The sequence below is a fragment of the Aedes albopictus genome, chromosome 3 (genome assembly GCF_035046485.1).
Source record: "Aedes albopictus strain Foshan chromosome 3, AalbF5, whole genome shotgun sequence".
Classification (NCBI taxonomy): Eukaryota; Metazoa; Arthropoda; class Insecta; order Diptera; family Culicidae; genus Aedes; species Aedes albopictus.
The window spans coordinates 111,490,531-111,514,448 of NC_085138.1; the positions used below are offsets into that span (position 1 = coordinate 111,490,531).

The 23,918-nt window shown below is 42.9% G+C and overlaps 1 protein-coding gene across 1 annotated transcript in view; it reads right to left on the reverse strand.

The window, feature by feature from the left end:
• The window catches only part of LOC109423405 (uncharacterized), a 234,113-nt gene that overhangs the window by 119,607 nt on the left and 90,588 nt on the right, over positions 1-23,918 (reverse strand). The window contains exon 3 of the mRNA XM_062843025.1: positions 12,532-12,713. Within this exon, the coding sequence (XP_062699009.1) occupies positions 12,532-12,713 (182 nt within the window). The remainder of the gene's footprint in view (positions 1-12,531; positions 12,714-23,918) is intronic.

Here is a 23,918-nt window from a genome sequence, read left to right on the forward strand (position 1 = left end):
CCTAGAGTTTCATGAAGGGTTCCTACAGTTATTGCTTCTGGAACCCCTCAGGGAATCCTTCAGGAGTTCATACAGTATTTTTACAGGAGTTCCTTCAGAGATTTCTCTAGAAATTCTTTCAGAAATTTTGCTTTAAGAGTTCCTTCTGGGACCCCTTCTGGAATTTCTTCACCCGAGTAACAATGTCATATGCACTGCTTGGACATGGAAGATCCTCCTGGTATAATTCCTTCAAGGATTCCTGCAGTGTAGTAGTTCCTTCAGAGATTGCTCCAGAAGATCCTTCATAGAGTTCTCCAGGAGTTTCTTCAGAGATCTCCTCAGTAGCTCTAGGAGGATTCAGGGATGTCTTCAGCTGTTTCATCAAGCATTCACTTAGAAGTTTGTTTTTTAATTTTTAAGTATTCCAACAGATTTTCTTTCATGTATTCCTCCATAAGTTCTTTCAGAGCCTCTTTCAGAAGGATTCGGGAATGCCTCCAGGAGTTGCTTCAGGAATTGCTACAGGGGATCCTTTAGGGATTCGTCTTGGATTCGTACAGAAGTTCCTATAGAGATTTGTCCAAGATTTTTTTTACAGATTTCTCCAGAAGTTTCAGGAATTTGTGCAGATGTTTCTTCAGAGATTGCTCCTGGAATTCCTTCAGAATTATCTCCAGAAGTTCTTTCAGAGATATCTCTAGGACTAACTTCGGAGATTCTTACAGGAGCATCCATGTATACCTCCAGGAGAATTCAGGAATTACCCAGAAGTTTCTGTAGGGCTTTCTACAAAAGCCACTTCAGTTATTATTCCAGGAGTTGCTTTCAAGATTTTTCCAAGAGTTCCATCAGGGTTTCCTGTAGAAGAAGTTCCTTTATGGATTCTTCCAGCCATTCTTCTAGGGATCGCTCCTGGAGTTCTTTCGGAGCTTTTTCCAGAAGGATTGAGGGATGTCTCCAGAAGTTACATCAGAAATTTCTCCAGTAGTACCTTCAAGAAATTTCCTAGGACTATAACTAGGCATAGCTACAAGATTCCCTCATGGAAACCCTTAAAGAACTCCGGGATTTCTTTCAGGGAATCCTCTAGGTTTCCTTTTAAAACTCCTCCAGCAATTCTTTCAGGGATTCCTCCTGGAAATCCACCGGAGATTCCTTCTAGATTACCTTCGAGGAATCCTCCTAGATACCCTTCGATGATTCCTCCTGGAAATCCTTTAGGATTCCTCCTGGAAATCCTTCAGGATTCCTCCTCGAATTTCTTTGGATATTCCCGCTGGATTTCATTTGGGGTTTCCTGCTAGAGTGCTTTCGGGTATTCTTTCTGGAATTCTTTCGAACATTGTTCCTGAAATTCCTTCAGGGTTCCTCCTAGTATTCTTTGTGGAGCAGATCTGGAGTGCTGGTTAGAGCACGTGATTATTACACCGAGGACCGAGGATTACTCGTCCATGTTTGCTGCTCCAGTTTCTGCTCCACGCTACAGGATATGCAACATCTGTTCCGATGGCGTGCGCTAATTTAACCCCCAATATAAAGAATGATTAGAAAGTAGCTTCAGTTCAATCACCCAAAACTAGTTTTCTGCGTACAAAGCATTTTCATTTCCTCTACCATCTGGTATATGATTCCTTCTTCGGCATGATTTTATGACCCGCCAAAGCATCCACCGATTCGGTACATACTTTTCAACGAAATGATACATGGTAATTGTTCGATGACCATGTTCCTAATCTGCACCAGCTGCAGCAATGCTTGCTGCGGAGCTTTTGGATGAGTACGGGAAAAACCAAGGGAATAATGAATAAGCAACTCAGATGTACAAATATGTCCACAGAGGCATAGACTATGTGAGAAAGAGACAACATGCGTTATCCAACACGTAACATATCTGTGCTCTTAGTATTTGAGCAGTTAGAAAGCATTGTGAATGCTTCCAAGCGAAAAGACCTCAAGCAGTTGAAATGCTAATTAACAGCCAAAAGCTTTTGAGCAGCACCGATCATGCTAATTCAGGGCAGCTATGCCTTAAAAATGCTTATGTAGGGCAGCAAGTAGTTTAAATGCTTAATATGGTCTGCTCTACGGCTTATCCAAATGCTTAGTGGTTACCTGAGTAGCCAAGGGCTAAAAATATCGTCAATACAGAAAAAAGTATTTCTTCGGGGATTTATTTCTGGAATTCCTTCCGGGATGCTTCCTGGAGTTCCTCTAAGTTTGCAATCAGGGATTTCTTCAAAACTTTCTGTAGAGATCTCTTCAAGAGCGATTCTTGAACCATCAGGAATACCTGCAGAAATTCTCACATGGTTTTATACAACAATTCCTGCAGGAGACTAATACAGGAATTCCTTCAGGGATTCCTGCTATAGTTCCTTCAAGGTTATGCATTCGGGAATTCCTAAATCTAAATAATGCGATCTTATTATCAAATTTGATAGCTTTTGAAGCATGCTTATAAGAAAACAAAACAAAAACTGTTTCAAAATTGTTATTTTATTACTCTTCAATGGCAATGGAGTAATGCGACTTGCACTATACTACGCACAATGTCACAATTGTTCATAGTAGTGACTCATTAGCCTAAGTAATTTCAAAAGAGTGCTTTGGCTTTTCGACCTTTTGTCCTGGTTTCATTTATTGTATTTCAGCCTTTTGACCTATCGACACTATGTTCTACAACCCAGTTTTCAATGGTCAAAAACAAGCTTCCAACATGCTTAGCCTGTATTCGGACTAGTGTTATTCTGGCTATAATAGTCAAGAATCACCATCAAAATCTTGAACTTGAAGTCATACGACCCTACAAGACCCAACCACCCATCCATTGAAAGACACCTGCAATTGAATTTGACTGATTCTAGCCAAAAGGCACAATTTTGAAGCTTTCAATTGTGCACCGGCTTCTACTGCTATTGTGGGTATATGGGTTGTGTAGGTACCGGTAGGTACCACCGTCGGCCGTCAACGGTCGTCGGCGTCGTCGTGAGTCTCGTGATTTCACGCCCACCGAACTAATCGAGTTTGTGGTGGCTTTGGCTTTGACGGTTCGTAACCCTCCCCCGTGAACAACGATCAGGGCTCGGTGTGGTGGCTCGTTGCGATGATGATGCTTTGCGACATGGAGGCGCGGTGGAGGAGGTGGGTAATCGAAACGGCGCACAATTGACGTACACATGCAGTAACACAGCAGTTTTACTGGAAGCAGCAGGTAATTGTTGCCTGTCAAGACCATTTAGCGCAAAAAATTGATGGCATACACATGCCTTTGGCAGCCGCTGTTGCTGCTGCTGCTGCCACCTATCGCCTTCGATTCGAGGGAGAGTACCTACCTGCTGGATGCACGTGACGTGTGGTTCCACTCGAAGGGGCTCACACGATTAGATAAGAAAATGGCTCGTGAAAATGGCAACTTTCACAGCTCACAGCTCACCGACGTCGACCGCCCGCAAAGCTTTGGCAATGTTCCACCGAGCGACGCAAGGGTTTTGAAGGGGCTTTGACGATGGGTAGGAACAACAATCTACCACCAGTGCAGTGCAGCAGTGGATCGCTAGCGTGGGAGCATTCGCTGGCTGGTTGAAGGTGTGGCGATGATGGTACAGAACTGGAACATTGAGCTATCGATCGACTGCGCACGCGGTTTGTGGCGCGGTTCAATGAGAGGGTATTTACTGTCATGTTTCGATACTTGAAATCATACTTTTGACAGCCGCCCGTGATTTATGGGGCTTATTGGAAAGGATTGGTGCAGTTGGGTTATGTGAACGGTGGTGGGACATGGGAGGGTGAAGTTTTAGTTGGGAATTGTTTTTTTTTTTCGATCAATCCAAGTTTAATGGGCTGTTACCAAATAAACAATATTACGAGATAATTCCAAAAGTTTTCCATTGATTGTGTTAGACATTCGAGCCACCCTGAAAATGCTCTGAAACTTCCTGAAAAGCCTCCAGAAACTCCCTGAAACCCCTCGGACCCTCTGTAACACACTTGAGACTTACCTGAAACCCCGGAAACGTCCCTGCGACACTTGGACCCTCCTGAAAATTTTCTGAAACTTCATTAAATGCTCCCGAAAACCCCCTTGGACCCCTTGTAAAGCCCCGGAACCCCGTGAAAATTCTCTCCTCTATCCCTTTAAATCTTCTAGCTACTCGCCCTCCTTTAAATTCTTTGTCACCTTGAAATCCATTCAAGTAAAAAGTTGAATCGATTTAGGTAAAAATTCTATTAGGTAGTCCCGTCTCATTACGTAAATGGAGGTTCCAGTGTTATAGAGAACGGGGATTCATGCCGTCGTCACCAAGATCGATTGTTGTGCCAGTCACGTGTGTCGGGAAGATTGGCGTGTGACACCGGGAGGATGACTAAGCCAAACACACATGGTACGGCATGCCTGCTCTGGCAGCCGATTTGCGCGATTTGATGGATAAAATGAACCGTCAATTAATTATGTACACTTACAAATGTCCGCCACTCAGCGCTATCTCGGTGAGTACTTCGCTTCGAAAAGTGATACGTCCCTACGTTTGAGCGGACGAATGCCACGTGCAACCGGATAAGACTGCAATTGCGCGCGTCCTCTCCTAAGGTGCTAAAATACCGATAATCGCCAATAGTTGTCATGCTCAAATAGAGAAGCGAGTAGTTCTGGTGTGTATGAAAACATCACTCACCGCTGCTGTTGCTGCTGCAGTCAGCAGCCACAGCCAGAGCAACCAGCAAAAAGTCCAACCAACCGTCGACATCTTGTAATTTAAATTATCTATTGAAGTCGGCTTAGAGAAGGGGCAATCAGAGTCAGCACCGGTTAATGGCTACAAATGTAAATAGGGAATAAATTCAATTAAAAATTCATTGAGTCGGCGCATTATTGTGTCCCACAGTCAGTGGATGGTTAATAGGCGATGAATGAATTGTAGGTATGCTGTGAGTTGCCGTAGTCCGTATGTAATGCTAGTGATTGTTTCTCACGCCAAGTCTCACGTGTTAAGGTCTTTGCGGATATGTGATATCGCAGAGGCAGGGTTTTATTCAATAAGACCCTGATCAGGCCTGAGGAATAGTCAGATTTGAGCCAAAGGGAACGAAGTGTTCCTGTTTACGCCGTTCTCGTCCATGATTTCCATAGCTCTGTGCGGTCGAATTTGTCGTATGCCGCTTTGAAGTATGTATGAACAGGTAACATTGGGATCTGGTATTTACAGCATTTCTGGATAATTTCCCGAAGCCGGTTTGTTGTTTCTGCTTCTGTTTGTAACGCTTCATGTTCTGCCGGGTTCCTTGCTGTAACATTACCGCTCGCGTTGCGTTCCTCTCCTCCAAAATCACTCTGCCATTCGCTCCGTTGATTTCATTGCGCGTATCTGCTGTTTGTGCTCTTGATTGTATCTTGGATATCTGCTTTAACTGTATACTCCGGCAGTCTCATGATTAAAAAAAAAAACCCAAAAGGAACATTTATTTCCATCAAGTACAGGGTCACTGCACTTACCGAGCCTTGCCTATGGCAATTAGGAAAGTGCGTTTGGTAGATAACGTAAGGTATCAGTAACAGTAGGTCGGCTCCAGAGGCACGTTCTCCACAGTGACCCATGCAATTCCCCAATCGGCAAGGTGCTGCATGACTCCTGGCATCCAGGCAAATTGTACCCATAGAAAATAAAATATTGTTCCATAGAAAACATAAATTGCACCATAAAAAATTGAAATTGCACCATAGAAAATAGATGAATTCTCTATAAGTATTATCAAACTGCACCATAAAAAATAAGAATTGCTCCATGAAAAATTGAAAATCCTCCATAGATAGCATATTCTCATAATTTAATTCGACAGGGCTGAATTCCTTTACATTGCACTGCTTTAGTGGTGCAAATATTTAAAGTTATGGAGCATTTTCATTTTTTTTATGGAGCAAATTATATTTTATGTGGTGCAGTTTGATAATACTTATGGAGCATTTGTCTAATTTCTATGGTACAATTTCAATTTTTTATGGCACAATTTAATTTTTCTATGGAGCAATATTCAATTTTCTATGGGTACAATTTTAATTTTTTATGGAGCGTTTGCATTTTTCTATGGAGCATTTGTATTTTATCATGGAGCATTTCAGTATTATGTATTGGTGCAAAATTTCACTTTAAATGTGAAAATTTTACGTTTTACCGATACATTTTTAATAATGTATGGAACGTTTTCAATTATTTATGGGAAACATTGCACATTTTCATGGAACATATGTTCATTTTTATGGAGCGCTTTTTGATTTTCTATGCAGCATTTGCAATTAGTTATGGTTGCAATAACCTTTTGCCAATTGAAATATTGTTTCTGATTTGTAGGCACGATTAAATCTCTGATGGCTTTTACCGCTGCCGGATGTCACCTTCATCGCTATATCTGCTGATGGAGGAGGTTCAACCAAAACTGATCTGAGAGCGCGTCAGCAATTGTTGTCGCATCTCTGATTAAATATGGCGTTTCAAATTTTCAGGACAAAACCCCTTTATCGCCTCTTTCATAACTGAGCATTCAATTGCCCCCGTCATTAATCTGGTCAAGGAAATAGGCCCAAGACGCGCCCATCGCCTCTCGGATAACCTGCCGGTAGTTGTTTCGCGCTTAATGTCACTCGTCCGCCGCTTTCTCCCAATGCAGATGTTCAGTTGGGAGTTGCTTATCAGGAGCCTCAGGACTTTCCGCCGTACTTTGACCGATTTCTTCACCAGTCTGCCTGATCAAAATTATACCTTGGCCTCCTAGAAGTTCCAGGGGCATCGCTGCCCGTTGGGGAGACCAACATTATTCCGGTGGTCGCTTCCGTGGAGGTCCGGAGTCTGCTTCCCAAGTCAGTTTACCGCTTACCTGCGCGGTAAGAGTGACGTTATGGCCGATTCCTCTATTTTGTCCTTGTTTCTGTGGCTCATCCGCCCAATGGTATTTAAATCGTTATTCGACTGTTCGCAAATCTGACAAGAATAAAGCCCCGGAGATTTGATGCTCAGCTTCCCCATGCTTGATGGCAACCATTGGCATCACCGAGGAATAGTCTGCGTTCGGGAAACTTTTGGAGAATCTGGTCGATCATTTTCTGTAGATCTGGCAGCTTTCCATTTGGCAGGAATAGTGAAGCAAACGATTGTGGGAAAGGCCACATAATTCCGCAATCATAGGTTGGTCGGCTTTCAAGTGTATCAGCTCCGAGGATTATTCTGTAGTAATCCGGAAGGCAGCCGAGTGATATATATTCTGCTCGGGTCTGATGTAGCATCGGTAACTACCCCGGATATCTCGATTCATCCACTCTCTTGTGGCTTGAGGGATTTCCTGCAGGGTGATCACTGTCCGGGATTTCCAGGTCTGGGAGATTGTGGAAAAGGTCATTAATCTTCCATTGCAGGACTAAAACCTGATGAGGGCTTCGGGCTGGAAGTTGGGTCTTCCAATCCCGGTTGGGGTTCCCGGGATGTCCAGGTTTCTCGCTTGGAGGACGAATCTGGTTTACTGCGCGAGTGTAGGAGTCTGCCCAAGTAACACACTTGTCACGGAAGAGTCACGGCGGCACAGGTTTTTGCTGCGCAGAAGTCACTGTGACTTACTTTTAACAAATAAATACTTACTTGCTAGAAGTAAGTCACAGTGACTTCTGCGCAACAAAAACCTGCGCCGCCGTGACTCTTCCGTGACAAGTGTGTTACTTGGGTGGAATGCCCACCCGCCCAACGTCTTGTAACTTCATGATTAGCAGTGGTATTAGTGGATCGGTACTAACTTAAGGCTCATGCTGAGGTTTCCGGGTTCTGGTATGGTAAGATAGGTAGAACATTGGGTTATTTGTATTGGGTTGCATGTTCTGTCTGCATCTATAACGGCGTGGAATCCCTGCACATGCGAACTACAACTTGGGATGAGGTTCCCAATCCTGCTTTGACCGCGACGTTGAGCCATAGCGAACGCGGTGCAACTGATCGTTAAACTGAGAGTTTCAAGAGGCTAGCACAAGTGTACCTAACGGTGCGGTCTTGTCGGAGACTTGGTGGCGGGACTTGCAACCCGGGTTGAGGTGCCCGAGATACCCAAATTTAAAAGAAAGGGCACAGACTAGAATGTGCCAATTACAAAGGGATTGTCTTTCAATTTCGGCAAATAAGATACTGCCGAGTGTCCTGTTAAACCGACTGAGACCTCTTGAGGAGTCTTTAGTCGGCGAATACCAGGCTGGTTTTCCTTAGGGCTGATCAACGACGGATCAAATGTTTAACCTGCGGATGATCGGGTTTACAACTTACTTGCAGACTGTTCAATGTAATTTAAGCAATGCCAAAACATGGTTTCTCGGCCAAACTAATTATGCTGGATGGATTAAGTATTTGAGGAGTCGCAGATGAAGTGTCTACCTCTTGACCTCAGAAAGATTGAAACAGAGGGTGATGCTCTTTCAAATTTACAGTACAACATTGCACTTGAAGGAGCGACGATCAACTCTATCAAGACGAAGTATACGGTTGCGGGTAGAGACAAAGGCAGCTCTGGTAGACAAAGTGCTGAGGTAGTGATTTATGGGGATGTGCTAAAAGTTAATTTTTCCGGTAGCCCTCTACGGCCACGAGGTGTGTTAAAGGAGGTAGACCGAAAAACTTTAGGAGATTTTGAGTGCAAAGTGCTGTTGACAATTCTCCGTGGCAAACAAGAAAATGAAGTGCGACGTAGACTCATAAATCATGATTTGTACCAAATGTGCGAAGAAGCATAAATATTGGCCTGGTCACAAACAACGTAGACTCTTGGGTGAAAATTGTGTATGAATAAAACTTCGCGAGAGGGGAGGAAGTCTGAGATGGCAAAACTGAGTTTCTGAAGGCTTCATTTACACAGGCACGTTATCCTCCATTTGGGACATTTGTGCCATCAATTTAGGGGCAGTGCCTATTGTGAAACGATTTTATGGCATTACCTGGAAAACCAATACCCGGAATGTACCATTTACCGGAATGTACCATTTAACGGAAAAGTATTTACTTAAATGTTCATGTCTAGAAAAAAAATGCTTGTGAGAACTGTGATCCTATGTATATCAGACAGAAGGTTCAACTCTTAGTTCAACGGAGGTTTAGGGTGACTGGAAGGGAGATTGACGTCATGTTTCAATTTGGACAGGTCCTCGTTTGGAACGGGAATTTAAATGGATTTGAAAAATGATCACTGTTCCAATTTTGACATTGACGCCAATCAATTTACGGAGGATCATTACATGAGACATTTTTTGTTCCTGATTGATTCAGATTATGGATATAATTGAAGAACACAATTATCATTAAGCCAAATAGTTGTCATGCTAGATCAAAATAAACTGACCGAAAACAGGTCTCGAAAGGACAGCCTGTTGCTAGAAGAAAGGAAAGTATCTAAGGGTGAAATTTACAGTTTGGTAATTAAACTATTCTGTAACAGTCATAGTTGAAAGAACAACATATTCTTAAAAACAAGGGAAAACATTATGCAAAGTTAATAGTTTCGCCAATCAAGTTTACAACGATGTAACTAGAAAGAAGAGTCTATTAATAAAAGAAAGGCAAATCTCATAAGGACTGTATCGTTAATTATGAGTTCACTAGAAAATTGCTACATTTGAAAATGTTTTATTTATTTTGTAAATTAAATTCAATTACATTGTTTATGGAGCATCAGAAAAGCCCATGACATGATTGTATATTCAATATTTCGTGGATCTTGCCACCTCTCGCACTTTCTTCTTGGCGTTCTTCATAAGGTTTTGGACAACCGTTCCGACGATGGTTTTGCTTACGTTGACGCAGTTTTTCTTCAATTTTGTGGCGTCCTCTGCTCCTCTATCCTTTTTCCGTAGTTTCCCTTTCATCAAAGTTAACTATTTCTCAACGGGCCTTATTTGCGGGCAGTTTAGAGGATTCATTGCCTTTTCCACAAATTGAACATTGTTTTCTTCATACCAGTCAAAGGTGTCACGTGCATAGTGGCAGGATGCCAAATCCGGTCAAAGTAATGTAGGACCTTTGTGCTTTCAGATGAGTGGCAGATTAAGTTTCTGGAGACATTCCTTCCGGTATATTTTGACGTTCATACTTGGGACGGTGAAGAAACGTGACGATTTCATACCACATTGACAAATTGCTTGCCAAACCAACACATTTTCCCAATTTATTCGCAAAAAAACGATTTCTCCTAATTCGGAACATCCGTACCATGCTTCACAGTGAAAAACTGTGCTCCTGGAAGTGCCTTGTAGACCAATTTGACATACGTTTCATCATCCATGATTAAGCACATGCAATTTTTGCTCAAAACATCGTCGTACAGTTTCCGAGCCCGAGTTTTCACATAATCCGCCAGAATTTGACTACGTTTTGGACATTTCTGTTTTGGGTAGGTCTTCAGGGAATTACGCTCCTTGGCGCGCTGAACCATACCAACAGTCGTTCCACACTTTTTTGCGTAATCTTTGATGGATACCTCCTATTTTTCTTGAACGATTTAGCAAATTTTGCTGTCCAAATTTCACTTGGACGCACCTGTTTTTTTGCCGCGCCCGGGTAAGTCTTTCAGTTTGTTATGCATACTGAATCGTTTGATAGCATTTTGAACAACAAAAACCCTAACACATTCAACTTTTGCTAATTTTCTTAGCGATAATCATTTTTCATTGCTCTTCCGTAAACCCTCGTATTGTTCCGCTTGGTGAAAAACTTTAACTTTTAATGAAGGTTATCGTTTGTTTACAACGTTAGCAACACATAGACACATAGCAGTTGTCAAAATAAGACATAGTCTTTTTAATACAGAGCCTCAAAGGTGTACTCATAATTAACGATACAGTCCTTATATAAAATGCTACAACTGCCAACAAACCACATGATAACCAAACACAGTGTAACAGTGTGAACCCATATTTTAAAGAAGGAAAAACACTAGATGGAATTAAAAGATTGGTCGCCAATCAAATCTGAAACGTAACATTGTAAAAAAGAACGACCTATAAGTTAAAGAAGGGCAAATCTCCTATACAGTAAGAAGTTTTGCTGCCTTAAATGAATCTAGAAGCATAATCTCCAACGAAATGCAAGTAAAATGCCATGGAATAGCTACAGTTTCGTTGCCAGTCTAAAAGTGTTCTTTCGGTCCAATGTTGCTAGCTCTACTTTGCTAAGTGAATTGAGCCGAGAATCTGAGTTCCAGTCCTAGTGCTACGATCTTGAAAAAAAAAATACTTAGAATATAATTTTGAGCTTGATTTTCTTGAACTTGATCATTAACTGAAAAAATCGATCGAAATAAGAAATTTCCATAACAGTAATCCTAGAAAGAACAGCCTATGTTACAAGAAAGGCAAATATCTGCTGGAAATATTAACAATCACATTGTTTATAATCCGACGATGAACCACATTTATGTACGCTACATGTCAACATTCTTTGATTAACCATTTTATTGCTCATCATAATTTGGCGCAACGACCATTTATCAACTGGTGTTCAAATGGTGGCCAGTGTAAAATGCATGCGATCAAATGTCCGGATACCGCTGCACCATCCGGAAACAATTTCCGGAAATAAAATCCAATAAATGGTTCATTCCGGTAAATGGTATTCCCGGTAAATGGTTTTCCGGTAAATGGCATTCCGGGTAATGGTATTCCGGGTAATGTCGTAGAACCTTGTGAAACGTATAAAACACGGCAGACTTCAGTAGGCAGGACACGTAGTGTGGATGTCGGATGAAAAAATAGCGGAAATAATACTCAGGGTCGGCAACTTTGTGGACGGTCGCCAACGCGGTTGAAGAAATTATGGGCATCCTACACGTTCAGGGAAAACTGTAGGAATATCGTCCAAGACTAAGGGAGATAGTGTTCTGTTATACGCTTGGCATTGGAAATAAGTTACTTTGTAGCTAACAAGGTATCAAGGTAGCTATCAGGAGGAAATACGGAACAAATCTTGTGAGGATTTCTGGAAGAAAATCTGAGTATTTTTGTGGAGGGATTTCCTTTTTCTTATAGAAATCCTTGGTGTGGAATATTTGAAAAAGTATTCAAGTCTCGGAGTAATTTCTTGGTATCCCCATCTTGCCGGAAACATCAAATTGATCTACCACTCAGATCACTTGCACGGTTATCTTAATTTCCTCTAGATTATATTTTCGTGTACATATATGGACACAATGTTCCTTCAAGTAATAAACCAGATTAAAGTATCCAGAAAGTTTATGTAAATTATAACAAATAATACAAATTTCCAAGCATAAGATAGCAGCTTGTAAGCAATTCATTTACATTACCGATTTGTAGAAATCAACACTTTCCAGATTTCTGCAGAAATAACTTAACATCTCTAGCAACCCAACCAACGACGCTACCAAACAGCAGATTGTAGCCGATTCCTTCCCATCTTGTCACGAATCGATCTAATAAACTGATATCGATAAGCTTCGACACTGCACTGGTGCCAGAGAACACCCTCACGCTACGCTAGGCAGACATCGTAGCAAAGCTTCATCGTCCTTCCTTACCTTGCTGAAAGTAATTAGCCTTTCGCACGTAGACACAAACGAGTGCCATCAGCTGCAGCTGCGAGAGGCGCTGCCGGGTCGACTGCGGCAACGGCAGCAGATCCCTCAGGTTGGCGATCTCCGAGTTGATCAGATCCCGGCGCAGCTTGGAGGCTCCTTTGGTTGATTTGTTGGCGTCGAATCTGGAATGAGAGTTGAGAAAGAGGTTACGATATTGAAAAATTGTGTTCGACATTTTTTTCTTAATTTGATGCGAATTAAGAATTTTACAAATATTCATGCACTGGCTTTATAATGCTTCCATCTTCTCAACGACATGCCTAATAAAAGTAACAAACTAGAATTGAAGTGAATTCTAATAAGGTACTCACATAAAAACTAAGTTCCAAGTCACGTGCCCAGGCGGATTTATCAATCCATTGTTGATGGCATAGACCACTGACCAGGAAAAGAGGCATTCTCTTTGTGGAACCATAACTTCTGGGCGGTCTTTCAATTGTCCTCTCTTTACATTGAACGAAACATATTGAACCGATATCTAGTTATGAATCGTAATCATAATTTGCTGATTTACGATCATTATCCGTTCAGCGCCACGCCGACATTAGGCTGTCGCTCTTTACGTGTCTGTTTTATTGATAATAAACCAAAGTACCAGTTCTGAATATGAAATCAACTTGGAACTATCACAGTGTTCCGAAATGTTATGTATTATAGGTTGAGTCAGTTTGTTACAATGATTTTTCATAGCGCACCCCACATCGTGTGCCATGGCACTACAAAACGTTCATTATTTGACCATACACTTATCACTGTTCTCACCGCATCAAAAACCCGTTTCTCAATTATCTGCTCTGCTCCAGATTCATCAACTGAACTTGAACAGAATCTGTAACCTCTCAACCCTTTTGGGGTCCCCAGCCAAACGCCTGTCTGTTGTGGTGGTTCAAACCCTCTGCTGTCGGCTTGTGCCCGGGCCGAGGAACATCTGTTTTCGATGGTCATTTTCAAAGGCCCTATCATCACTCATCAAGATACAGAAATGTTGTTCGTCATGTCCCAGCCGGCCGTGTTGTTGTTGTTATAGGTATGCTTATCTCGACAAGAGTGTCCAGTGTCCATGGCAGTTCAGGGCTCTCGATCGCGGCGGGCGGCGATTAATCGGTCAAGGAGAAACCGCCAAAAATAAAATCTATCCGGGCGCGCAGGTCGCTCTATGACTAACTGTGAGGCTTATGGGAACCCGAACCCTGAAAGATGATCTTCTTCTGCTTGTCGTTTTGGAGGGAGATCGGGGCGAATAAATCCCCTCGATTTCTTTCGGCCTGTCAGTATACCGAAGTATGCAGTGTATTTATTTTATTAACCTTCCGTAACTCGCGCGGTTGACTACCTGCCTCAGCACCACGCTCATGCTGAGTACAAAAAGCGAGATTTTTTCAACGTGTTGTACAAAATACAACAGCGCGATCGCTCGTGGGTTAAGAAAATGCAATATCTACGTAGCAATTGCTGAAACCATTAACACAAACATCAACACCATTGGTATTTCTTTGTATATTTTATTAACGAAAGTTTCAGCCCCATGCAAGTTCATCTTGTGAAACATGGCTAAACGTCTCTTTTGAACGAAAAACGCACGCATTAAGTTGGTCAATACTGGGATTCCATTCCACGTCTTTGACATGAAAACCGCATGCTATAACCATTACACCAGGTCTTCTCAAATGGTTAAGTAACGTTAATAAAGTATGTGTAATAATAATAATTGCAAGAAGCAGCGCTAACTATCTGTGTTTAATTTGTCGTAAAATGGAAAGAATAGAACGAGCCGCTGACATTTCATAAAACTGCTAGGAAATTTTGGAGGGGAATTTCATTAGATCTTACGTGAAAATTGTAACAATTGGGATAAAATTGCCTCGTTCTTTCAAAAACCACGCATCTCACCTCGTTCCCTCCCGGTACCGATTTTGTAATTCATCGCCTCTCCATCCCTTCTTTGACCCCCTCGTGGCGCGTGCAATATAAACATTTCAATAGCTAGCTTTTTTTTTGGCCCGGCTCGCTCTTATCGTAGTCTAGAAATCGTCCGACTGTCAATCTGATTGGCCAACAGTTATTTGTTATTGTCATAATTTCTGTTTTGTTAATATTTCATTTTCGGACCTCACCTCGACGACGTCGACAACAGAAAAAAAAAATGCGTTCCAATGTGGCAGGGGGATGCGAGGCAGACGATCCTCGTCGATCTTTGGAGCTCGTGCGAACGATGGGTTCTCAACTTTTTGGAATACGGGGTCGTTGGGACCACAATAATAATATACTAAAAGAAGATTTTTTTATCTTTATTAACGAGATTTTTATCCCGGGGCTAGTTCATCTCGGGTCCCACGCTTTACTTCCCTTCCGAAGGAAAAACCCACGTTTAGTGAGCTTGTCGGGAGTGGGATTCGATCCCAGGTTCTCGGCGTGATAATCAAGTGTTCTAACCATCACACCAGATCCGCTCCACTATACTAGAAGAGATGGTTTGCCAGTCTGGACAAAAATAAAAATATGGCTAGTTTACTTTGTTCGACGCAAGGGCCGATGTTTCGGTCCGTTTCGGACTCGATTTTCACAAATTTTTCATTCAGTGTGGTTCTGTCCAAATGTCGCTTTCACTGATCATTGACAAACATTGGGTTTTCCTCGCAAAAGCCGAAGGTTTCGGTTTAATCTTACCCGACGTCCCCACTGGACTGAAATGTCTTGCCTTTTTCCGAACAGATGTGTCAAAATAGAAATGGTTTCTACCTGTTTGCAAGGAAAGCAGCTGACGCTGTTCAACGCATTCTTAACATCCAGCGTGACGACCGCACAATAGCGGATTCCTGTTCGCTACTTTTGGAGCGCTATCTCGGCCGTTTTGGTTACAACCCTAATAAGTAGCGTCCACCGTCGATCGACCCTTCCGGAAGCCGAAGCCTAGCAGCAACGAACATCGATGACTCGCTCTGGAGAGTCCATCACGATAGCATGCTGCCGCTTAGCCAGTTTCCCGAGTGGTCCTCGCCACTCCCTTTGTCCTCGGAAGGAGGGCAGGGTCAACCCCGCCCGCGCCCTACTGCTGAGCGGACATCAAGAACTGATGCCCACGTGCAACCCGATCTGACCTGCCCGTAAGGAAGGGTATCACTACCCTTCAGGCCCTATGAGATGCATCCGTAGGTTGCAGACAGCAGGATCTCACCTACCCCGACCCTTGCCGGGGACCCCTTTCCAACCGCGGGCTCGGATCCAACCCAGTAGACCGACGCCACGACAGCACCGCTACCGGGACTTCCTCTCCGCGGCCACTTAATCGCTGTAAGGGTCGATCTCGACCGCAGGGCACCGGTATGACCTACGAAGCCGACTTCGAACCCCTGGACCACCTCTTGTACTGCATCTGGACTAGCCATTCTCCGAGTCCACGCGCCACCTACTCTGTAGCTCCCAGACGATATGGGTGATAGCCGTTGAAACGGCATTCCAGCTAATCTCATCCCTACACATTCTCTGGACCAAGTTGTCCGGAGTTGTGTCCTCCCCGCATGTGGCAAGCATGCGGTCACGCATTGTGCGAAAACGCGGGCACACGAACAAAACGTGTTCCGCCGTTTCCTCTAAACCATTGCACACTGGGCATTCGGGAGAATCCGCATGCCCGAAACGGTGTAGATACTGTCGGAAGCAACCATGACCTGTAAGGACCTGTGTCAGGTGGAATGTAACTTCCCTATGGCGCCTATTAATCCAACTATCTACCCTCGGTATCAACCTATGGGTCCACCTTCCTTTGGTGGAACTGTCCCACGCGCGCTGCCATTTGACCATAGAGGCCATCCTGACAGTCTTGCGTATGCCTCTTGTGCCGCGCATTTCGAAGCACTCCATGTCCTCACTGATAAGAATGCTGATAGGCACCATACCAGTAATGACACAGAGAGCGTCGTGTGACACGGTACGGTACGCGCTTGCAACCCTCAGACACATAAGCCTGTAAGTACTTTCCAGCTTCCGTCGGTAGCATTCAGTACTTAGCGCGGTACCCCACGCCGGGCCGCCATACCTAAGTATGGACGTAGCAACACTAGCCAGAAGCTTGCGCTTACTGGCGTACACCGCTGAGCTATTGGACATCATCCGGGACAGTGCCGCAATAGCTGTGGAGGCTCTTTTACAGGCATAATGGACGTGGCTACCGAAGGTAAGCTTATCGTCGATCATCACGCCCAAGTGCTTGACAGAGCGCTTTGACAGGATAGTACAGTCTCCTACACTGATCTCCGTCTGCTGCTCCGACTTCAGGTTGTTTACAACCGTCACCTCTGTCTTGTGGTGAGCCAGCTCCAGTTCCCTGGACCGCATCCACTCCTCCACAACCTTGATCGAGTGGTTGGTAGTCAACTTTACCTCCTCGATCGTTTCACCGTAGACTTCGAGCGTAATGTCGTCGGCAAATCCGACAATCACCACTCCCACTGGATACTCTAACCTCAACACCTCGTCATACATGACATTCCATAACACCGGACCCAGGATGGAACCTTGCGGGACTCCTGAGGTTATGTGAAAGCACTTCCGACCCACCTCCGTGTCGTAAACTAGTACACGATTCTGAAAGTAACTTCCGAGAATCTTGTACAAGTACTCCGGTATCCCCAGACGCAAGAGCGCATCGGCAATAGCAGCCCAACTGGCGCTATTAAATGCATTCCTTACATCCTGAGTCACTACCCCGCAGAAGCGAATTCCCCTCCTCTTAGGCTCGAGTGCTTTCTCGGCGGATTTTGTAACCGACAAGATAGCGTCTACGGTAGACCTCCCCTTCCGGAAGCCATACTGGTTGCTCGAAAGACCATTTACGCCCTCAGTGAACCTCAACATTCTATTGAGGATGATCTTTTCGAGCACCTTCCCCGCCGTGTCAATCAAGCATATTGGTCTATATGCCGACGGGTCTCCGGGTGGTTTCCCCGCCTTTGGCAATAGTACCAGGCTCTGCCAGGCCTTACCTACGCTAAGGGACTTAGCTATCCCCGCAAGTTCCACATCGGTGACCCTTTCCTCATCGCCAGCCCCAGTCCCCGGCTGTCCTACGAAAGGAGGCCAAGGACTAGGATCATGACGCGGAAAAAGTCCTCCAATGATCCCCTCCAACATCTCTGGAGATTGCTCTGTAGGAGCCATCACACCTCTCGTCTTGGCCATAACGATCCTGTAGGCGTCACCCCACGGGTTCATATTGGCACTCTGACAAAGACCCTCAAAGCAGGCCTTTTTGCTAGATAGGTCTGTATGCCGACGGGTCGCCAGATGGCTTCCCGGGTTTGGGCAGTAGAACCAATCTTTGCTTTTTCCATCTCTCTGGAAATTCGTCTCTGTCTAAGCACACCTGCATAGCCATTCTGAACACCCAGGGCTCGCCTCGATGGCCGTCCTGACGGCTACTGTCGGAATACTGCCCATACACGGAGCTTTGATCAATTTGAGCAACTTCGCTATTGCAACGAGTTCGTCGTTCGTCACCGGAGCAGCCTCGCTATGGCCGTAGGGGACGGGGACCCATGGTCTTGTATCGTGGCGTGAGAACAGCGTTTCCAAGATCTTCTGCAGCATCTCGGGAGATCGTTTTTACCATAACTACTCTGTAGGCATCAACCCAAGGGATCGTGTTGGCTGCCTGGCAGAGATGATTGAAGTACTCGCCTACGTGTCTTAATCTCTTTGTACAGTGCCAGTTCAGCCGCCCTGTTGGCTTCACTTCGTTCCATCCTACCATCATCGATGCGAGCTCTTAACATCCTCATTCTATCTCTTAGGCAGGATGCGTAAAGTTCTGCGATTTCTGGACACCACCAGTATACCGCAATCGCTCCACAAATGTCAGCTTATCGAAGCGCGGGGTCAGCCACCTTCGACTGGTAGCTATCTGCCTCCGTGTTCCACCTTGTATCGAATCGCCAGATCATTACTGTGCGTGTATCCATCGGCGACCCTCCAGTCTGAGCTAGGGTTTAGACCCAGGCTCCAGAAGGTCACATCAATTCCTACAGTAGGTTTTTTTGTCGCCTACATTCGCGACATCCACGTTCAGTCTAACCATAGCTTCGAGTAGAGCCCAGCCTCTTGCGTTAGTAAGCGGTTACCCCACTCAATCGCCCAGGCATTGAAGTCTCCACGGATAACCACGGGACTCAATACCACTAGTGCACTTGACAGCGAATCCAGCATAGACGAGAACTGGTCTATGGGGCACCTGGAGTAAGCATAACAACTGCAGTATTACACCCCGTTGATCTTCGCTATTGCGAAACCCTCGTGCGACATGGAAATTATTTCCTAGGCCGGAAAACGACCGATTGTACAGATCGCGTTAGTTTGAGGTTATCCGCTACCCAGATTCCGTTATCGGAGAGATACGGTATGAGTCCGATAGTAGGGCGATGCCTTACTTGACTCCAAGACTGACTGCTACAGCAACTGTTGTGCGGCTTCACAGTGGGTCAGGTTTAGTTGTGTAACCTGCATTATCGTTGGTTAGTTCGACCTAATATATCCTCTTTCAGGAATACCAAGGTAAGTTTATTAAACAGAACTGTAAGCTGTCCATTGAATGTCAACTGTGCTCTAGGACGTCGAATAGAGCTCTTCAGAGTAATCCCACCCTGCTAATGCAAATTCTCTTTCCTGTAACGCCTACGGAGATAGTTTGGGTGTCCTGTATATTCTGAAGTAGAAGTTGACCTACCGTTCCTACCCTTTCCTAGCGATTGTAAGAAAGTGACCACGTATACAATGTGATGCTTGTTTTGACCAGCTCTAACATATGGAAATCCTAAGCGTTCTTTCAGAGACAATACGTTCAAGATTTTTTTAAAACTTATGAAGCTCACAATCAGCATTGTGTAGCCACCATGTATACTATCGCCTATGCTATGCTCTGCTAGGATAGGCGAGTGGCGTCACTTGGAGTTTAGGACGTACTCTAGGGCGAGAAATTAGAAGCGGAGAGGAGCAGATGAAACTAATAAAGATTCTTTAATTTTTTTCCTAAGCCATCATCACATCCCAAGTAACATTTTAGGTTTTGTTCGGATCTATAAGAGATCTTCATAACCAATTTTATAAATCTTGCAATAAAACTGATTTATACATCAAAACCTCTTGATAACATCTTTAAGAGCATCTTCCGGCTAAGTGGACCACTCTCGGAGAGGTTTTGCAAACCACATTAAGAGTAGCAATAAACTCATTTTGAAACCTAGCTGAAAAATGTTTTATTCTCGTTTGTTGTTGTTTTTTTTTCAACAAAAACTATGACAGCTCAAGATGCAGAGAAGCTTGTGCGATGGCACGTAAAGTTCAGGAGAATACATCATTCGTAAGTAGAAAGCGATCATTTCAAAGTAATATTTCAGTATTTATTGTGCTGGTAGGCTTATGCGCATTCGAATGTACCGTGAATATTGGGGGTGCAGAATCATAAAATTAATGCGCTTCGAAAATAGTGAATATTATCATCTTGGAATGAAATAAATCAATTTTTGAATTTAGTAAAACTATCTCGAATCACAAGAAAACTCAGCAGAGAGAGTTTATTTATGTGAGCAAGTTATGAAAATGGTGACAAACTATCAATTTATTGCTTATTTAAGCAAAATTAACTATTTTCCATTCACGTAAGCTAATTATTCAATATGGCGACGACCATAATCAGCGAAAATAAAACGAAAGCAAGTTTACTTTTATGATGACCGCAATAAACCTAGTAGTGTCGTAGTTTCTGCTTTTCCACCAACAGATGTCGTTACTAATCAAACGGATCGCCATCTGTTGAGAGTTTTAACAGTTTTATTGTGGTAATAATGATTGCCAGAAGGATTACATATCGGAAAGTTTTGTTTACTCTAAAAATATGTCTTTATGAATATCTTTAAGTATACTATAAAACATTTTATCAATGGTTTTCATAAAAGCAGTCATAAAACTGTGAGTTTTAATTATTTCTGTAATAAAACCTTAATAAAAATCAAACAAAACCAATCTGCAATGGAATTGTTACTTGGGATCTACATGCATAACTTGTGTGTCAATGGAATTCGTGCTTGTACAGAATCATGCAACAATACGCGGTCAAGTGGTGAGTTCAATGTTTGTTTGGAAATCTACAAGAACTCCGTTTGGTATAGGAACCCAAGTAGCACCTGCAACTAAGGGCCGATTTCTTCACCTCGGCTTAACCGGTAAACCCGGCTTAACGCTTAAGCTAGGGTGAAGAAATCGCCCCTAAGCCGTGTAGCTGCCGGCTTAGAATAGCACTACGGACCACCTGTTCCGGGGGTAAAAGTCCACCAAATAGGTAACCCCAATCCAAGGTGTCAGGCGACCCGTGCTGAGGGATGAATGGTTGAGGGGGTTTAAAAGATGCTCGATCTTTAACGGAGCCCGCATCGTGGGTAGATCGCCTTTTTAAGTTGCGTTGCGGTGATAGATCTACCAAACCGAAATCTAGTGTCGTCCTATTTTTCAATTTTGGAATATGTGTTCTGGTAAATCAAGGAATTATAGTATTTAGTCCTTACTACTGGTGTTTTGGAGAATTCCAGTTTTTGAATAAAACTGAGTTTACCAACTTTACTGAGGATCGAAGTAGTCTGTGCGCGTGGGTAGACGCATCGAAAATTTTGGCTGTCAGTATTTTCGCGTTCGTGATTTTCAACTCGATTTATATAAAAGTTTTAAATTTTTTAACATAAGCCTATCGAAAGACGTCTGAAAAATTCGTCACAACAAACAGCATCTAGCCAAAGTTTTAACACAAAGGAAGCGATTCGACGTCAGTGAATTCAAACGGTAAGAAGAGGAGCCCGCAGAAGCATATGCATTTGAAGAAGTTGGATGGATTTCCTTCCACACGTTCTGCTGTGGATCGACGTCAACAGCAAGCTGCCCGATTTCCAGGAGGAAATTTTCTGATTGAGACCGGAATCCCCTGCTGAGACGACATGGCCAGTTGAGGACTTAAAATCTATTCTTGTGCAAGATCGACAGCAGAAGATCTCTCCAAGTCATAAGAAAATATTCCAGTTTGGTAAGACCTAACCATTTTGATTTAATAATTATTGTTTTCAGGTCAATGCAGGTAAATGCCAATTTCAATATCTTACTATATTTGTAAATATGCCAAATTTCTGCTTTTTCGCCAAGGAAAGCACCCCATTAAACCCTATCCAATTTCCAACTCCAGATATCTATGAAGTGGGCCAAGTTCTTGGACATATTCTGAGTAGATATCTAATCAACATTTCCTTCCCATCCTCGCTGATCGTAAGGACCTGGCCAGGTGTCGAGAGTTCGTTAAATGAAAGGTTTGTCAAGTCCCAGGCAACTTTTCTGGCGCATTAAACGTCTCTATCGACAGCCACCCCAGGATGTGTACGGTCGGCTATGCTATGCTATGCTATGCTATGCTAAAACTGAGTTTACCAACTTTACTTTGTATATAGTTAAAAACCTCACCATCTGAGACTAAACTCAATGCAAAGGAAATCAAATTGGGTTAGGGATCCATGCATGTACTAACTCTTTGAAGACTGGAAAGTGCTAGTACGCAAGGAACATTCTAGAATCCTTATTACTGAACACATGTTCCATTATTGGAACGATATTGCTGCTAATGTTAAAACCCGGGTCCTAAACTTCCTACTGGGGAGAATTTAGCAGTAAAACAAGGGTGATGCTAGGTTTCCGATGCATGGCCAATATCAGTACTCTTGTTTTGTTTTCTAAGAAAACAAAACAAAAACTGTATCAAAATCGATACTTTATTGCCCCTCAATGGCAATTGAGTAATGCGACATGCACTACACTAAGGATACGGGTAATGTCACAATAGATCTAAAAACTGGTCGCAGTGACAAACCCGAACAGGAATAAAAAAAAAGCACCTGCAACTAAAATGGAAATGATCATCGTTGCAAACATGTTGCAACTGAGTTTTCATAAAACAAGCAAAATAAAAACCTATTAAAATACTGTTGTTAATACCAAACTGAGGTGTAACAGGTTTATAACAACTAGCAAAATGAAAACAAACGTCATCATTAGTTGAAACTTGCGAAACCAATTTGTAACTGTAGTATAATCTGATTGTTTCAACGAATCTTAGTTACAACCGTTTACAAACCAAATCAACCAAAACATTGATTCTGATTGTTATAAACATGTTGCACCTGGAACTTATTTAGAACATAACGAACAATTTTGACAGGAGAGATAGAAGTTCCAAAATGTGCGGCAAAATGTTTTTGTGATCACGAAAAATATAAAATGCACTATAAAAACCAAAATGTATCAAAAATAACGAAATCATGGACAAATAAAATGAAACCTTTTCTTCATAAATTTATCGAAATATTTCAAATTTTATAGAATTAAAGTGGTAAAATAGAAAAAAATCTGATTGGAAGTATAATATTGACCCAATAAAAATAATTCTGCCTCATTTTCGCAGTACTGAATGACTGGTACCTACCACTACCACGGGGAAGATTTGAATATAACGTACAAATATTAGAACAAATATTAGAAGTTTCCCACGAAAAATTTTACAATAGGTTTACATTTTTTACAAAAAACGTGAAATTGTCGGTACGTAATAAATGGACAGCCTCTTGTCAACGTAAATAGGAAGTACACGTCCAAGTGTCTGCTTTTTTGGTTATTTATGTCCTATACGGAAAATTCAAACTACCTAATTTTGGGTCGATTTTACCCCAAAATGAGTATATCAAATTGATCCAACGGGGGTCCTTGAGGCCAATAAGTCCATTTTGGGTAAATTTAGATTTACCCAAATTTGGGTTGAATGAAGGGGGTCTTGGGATGAATTTAGCTACTCTAGAGTATACTTTTAGTTGGAGGTAAAGGCAATTTACCTTGCATGAGTTTAATCGATTCACTCAAATGTTGACTTATTGGGCCGAACTATAGGATTGCGTCAAAAGAATCCAATTTTTGGTAGTTTGGCGGTTCCGTGTACCACGTGCAGCATTGTTGTACTTTGTCAATACGGATTTCCATAGACATGATTCAGCAAATAGTATCTTTCTAAATTCTAAAATTAATTTTCAGCATTTTATGGGTGCATTAAATATGCTGCTGAAATGCACTCCGCCAAAGCAACATGGCGAGTTATTTTTTACCACAAATGCCTAAATTTTCACTCGCAAAATGATAGGTAGACTGAGGCGCGTTGAGAATACGGAACTAAAATGCGTAACTTACCAATAAATCTGGAACGGCACACAAATTGACGTTCTCGGTCAGCCTTTTTTGCGGTATATTTATGCACACAA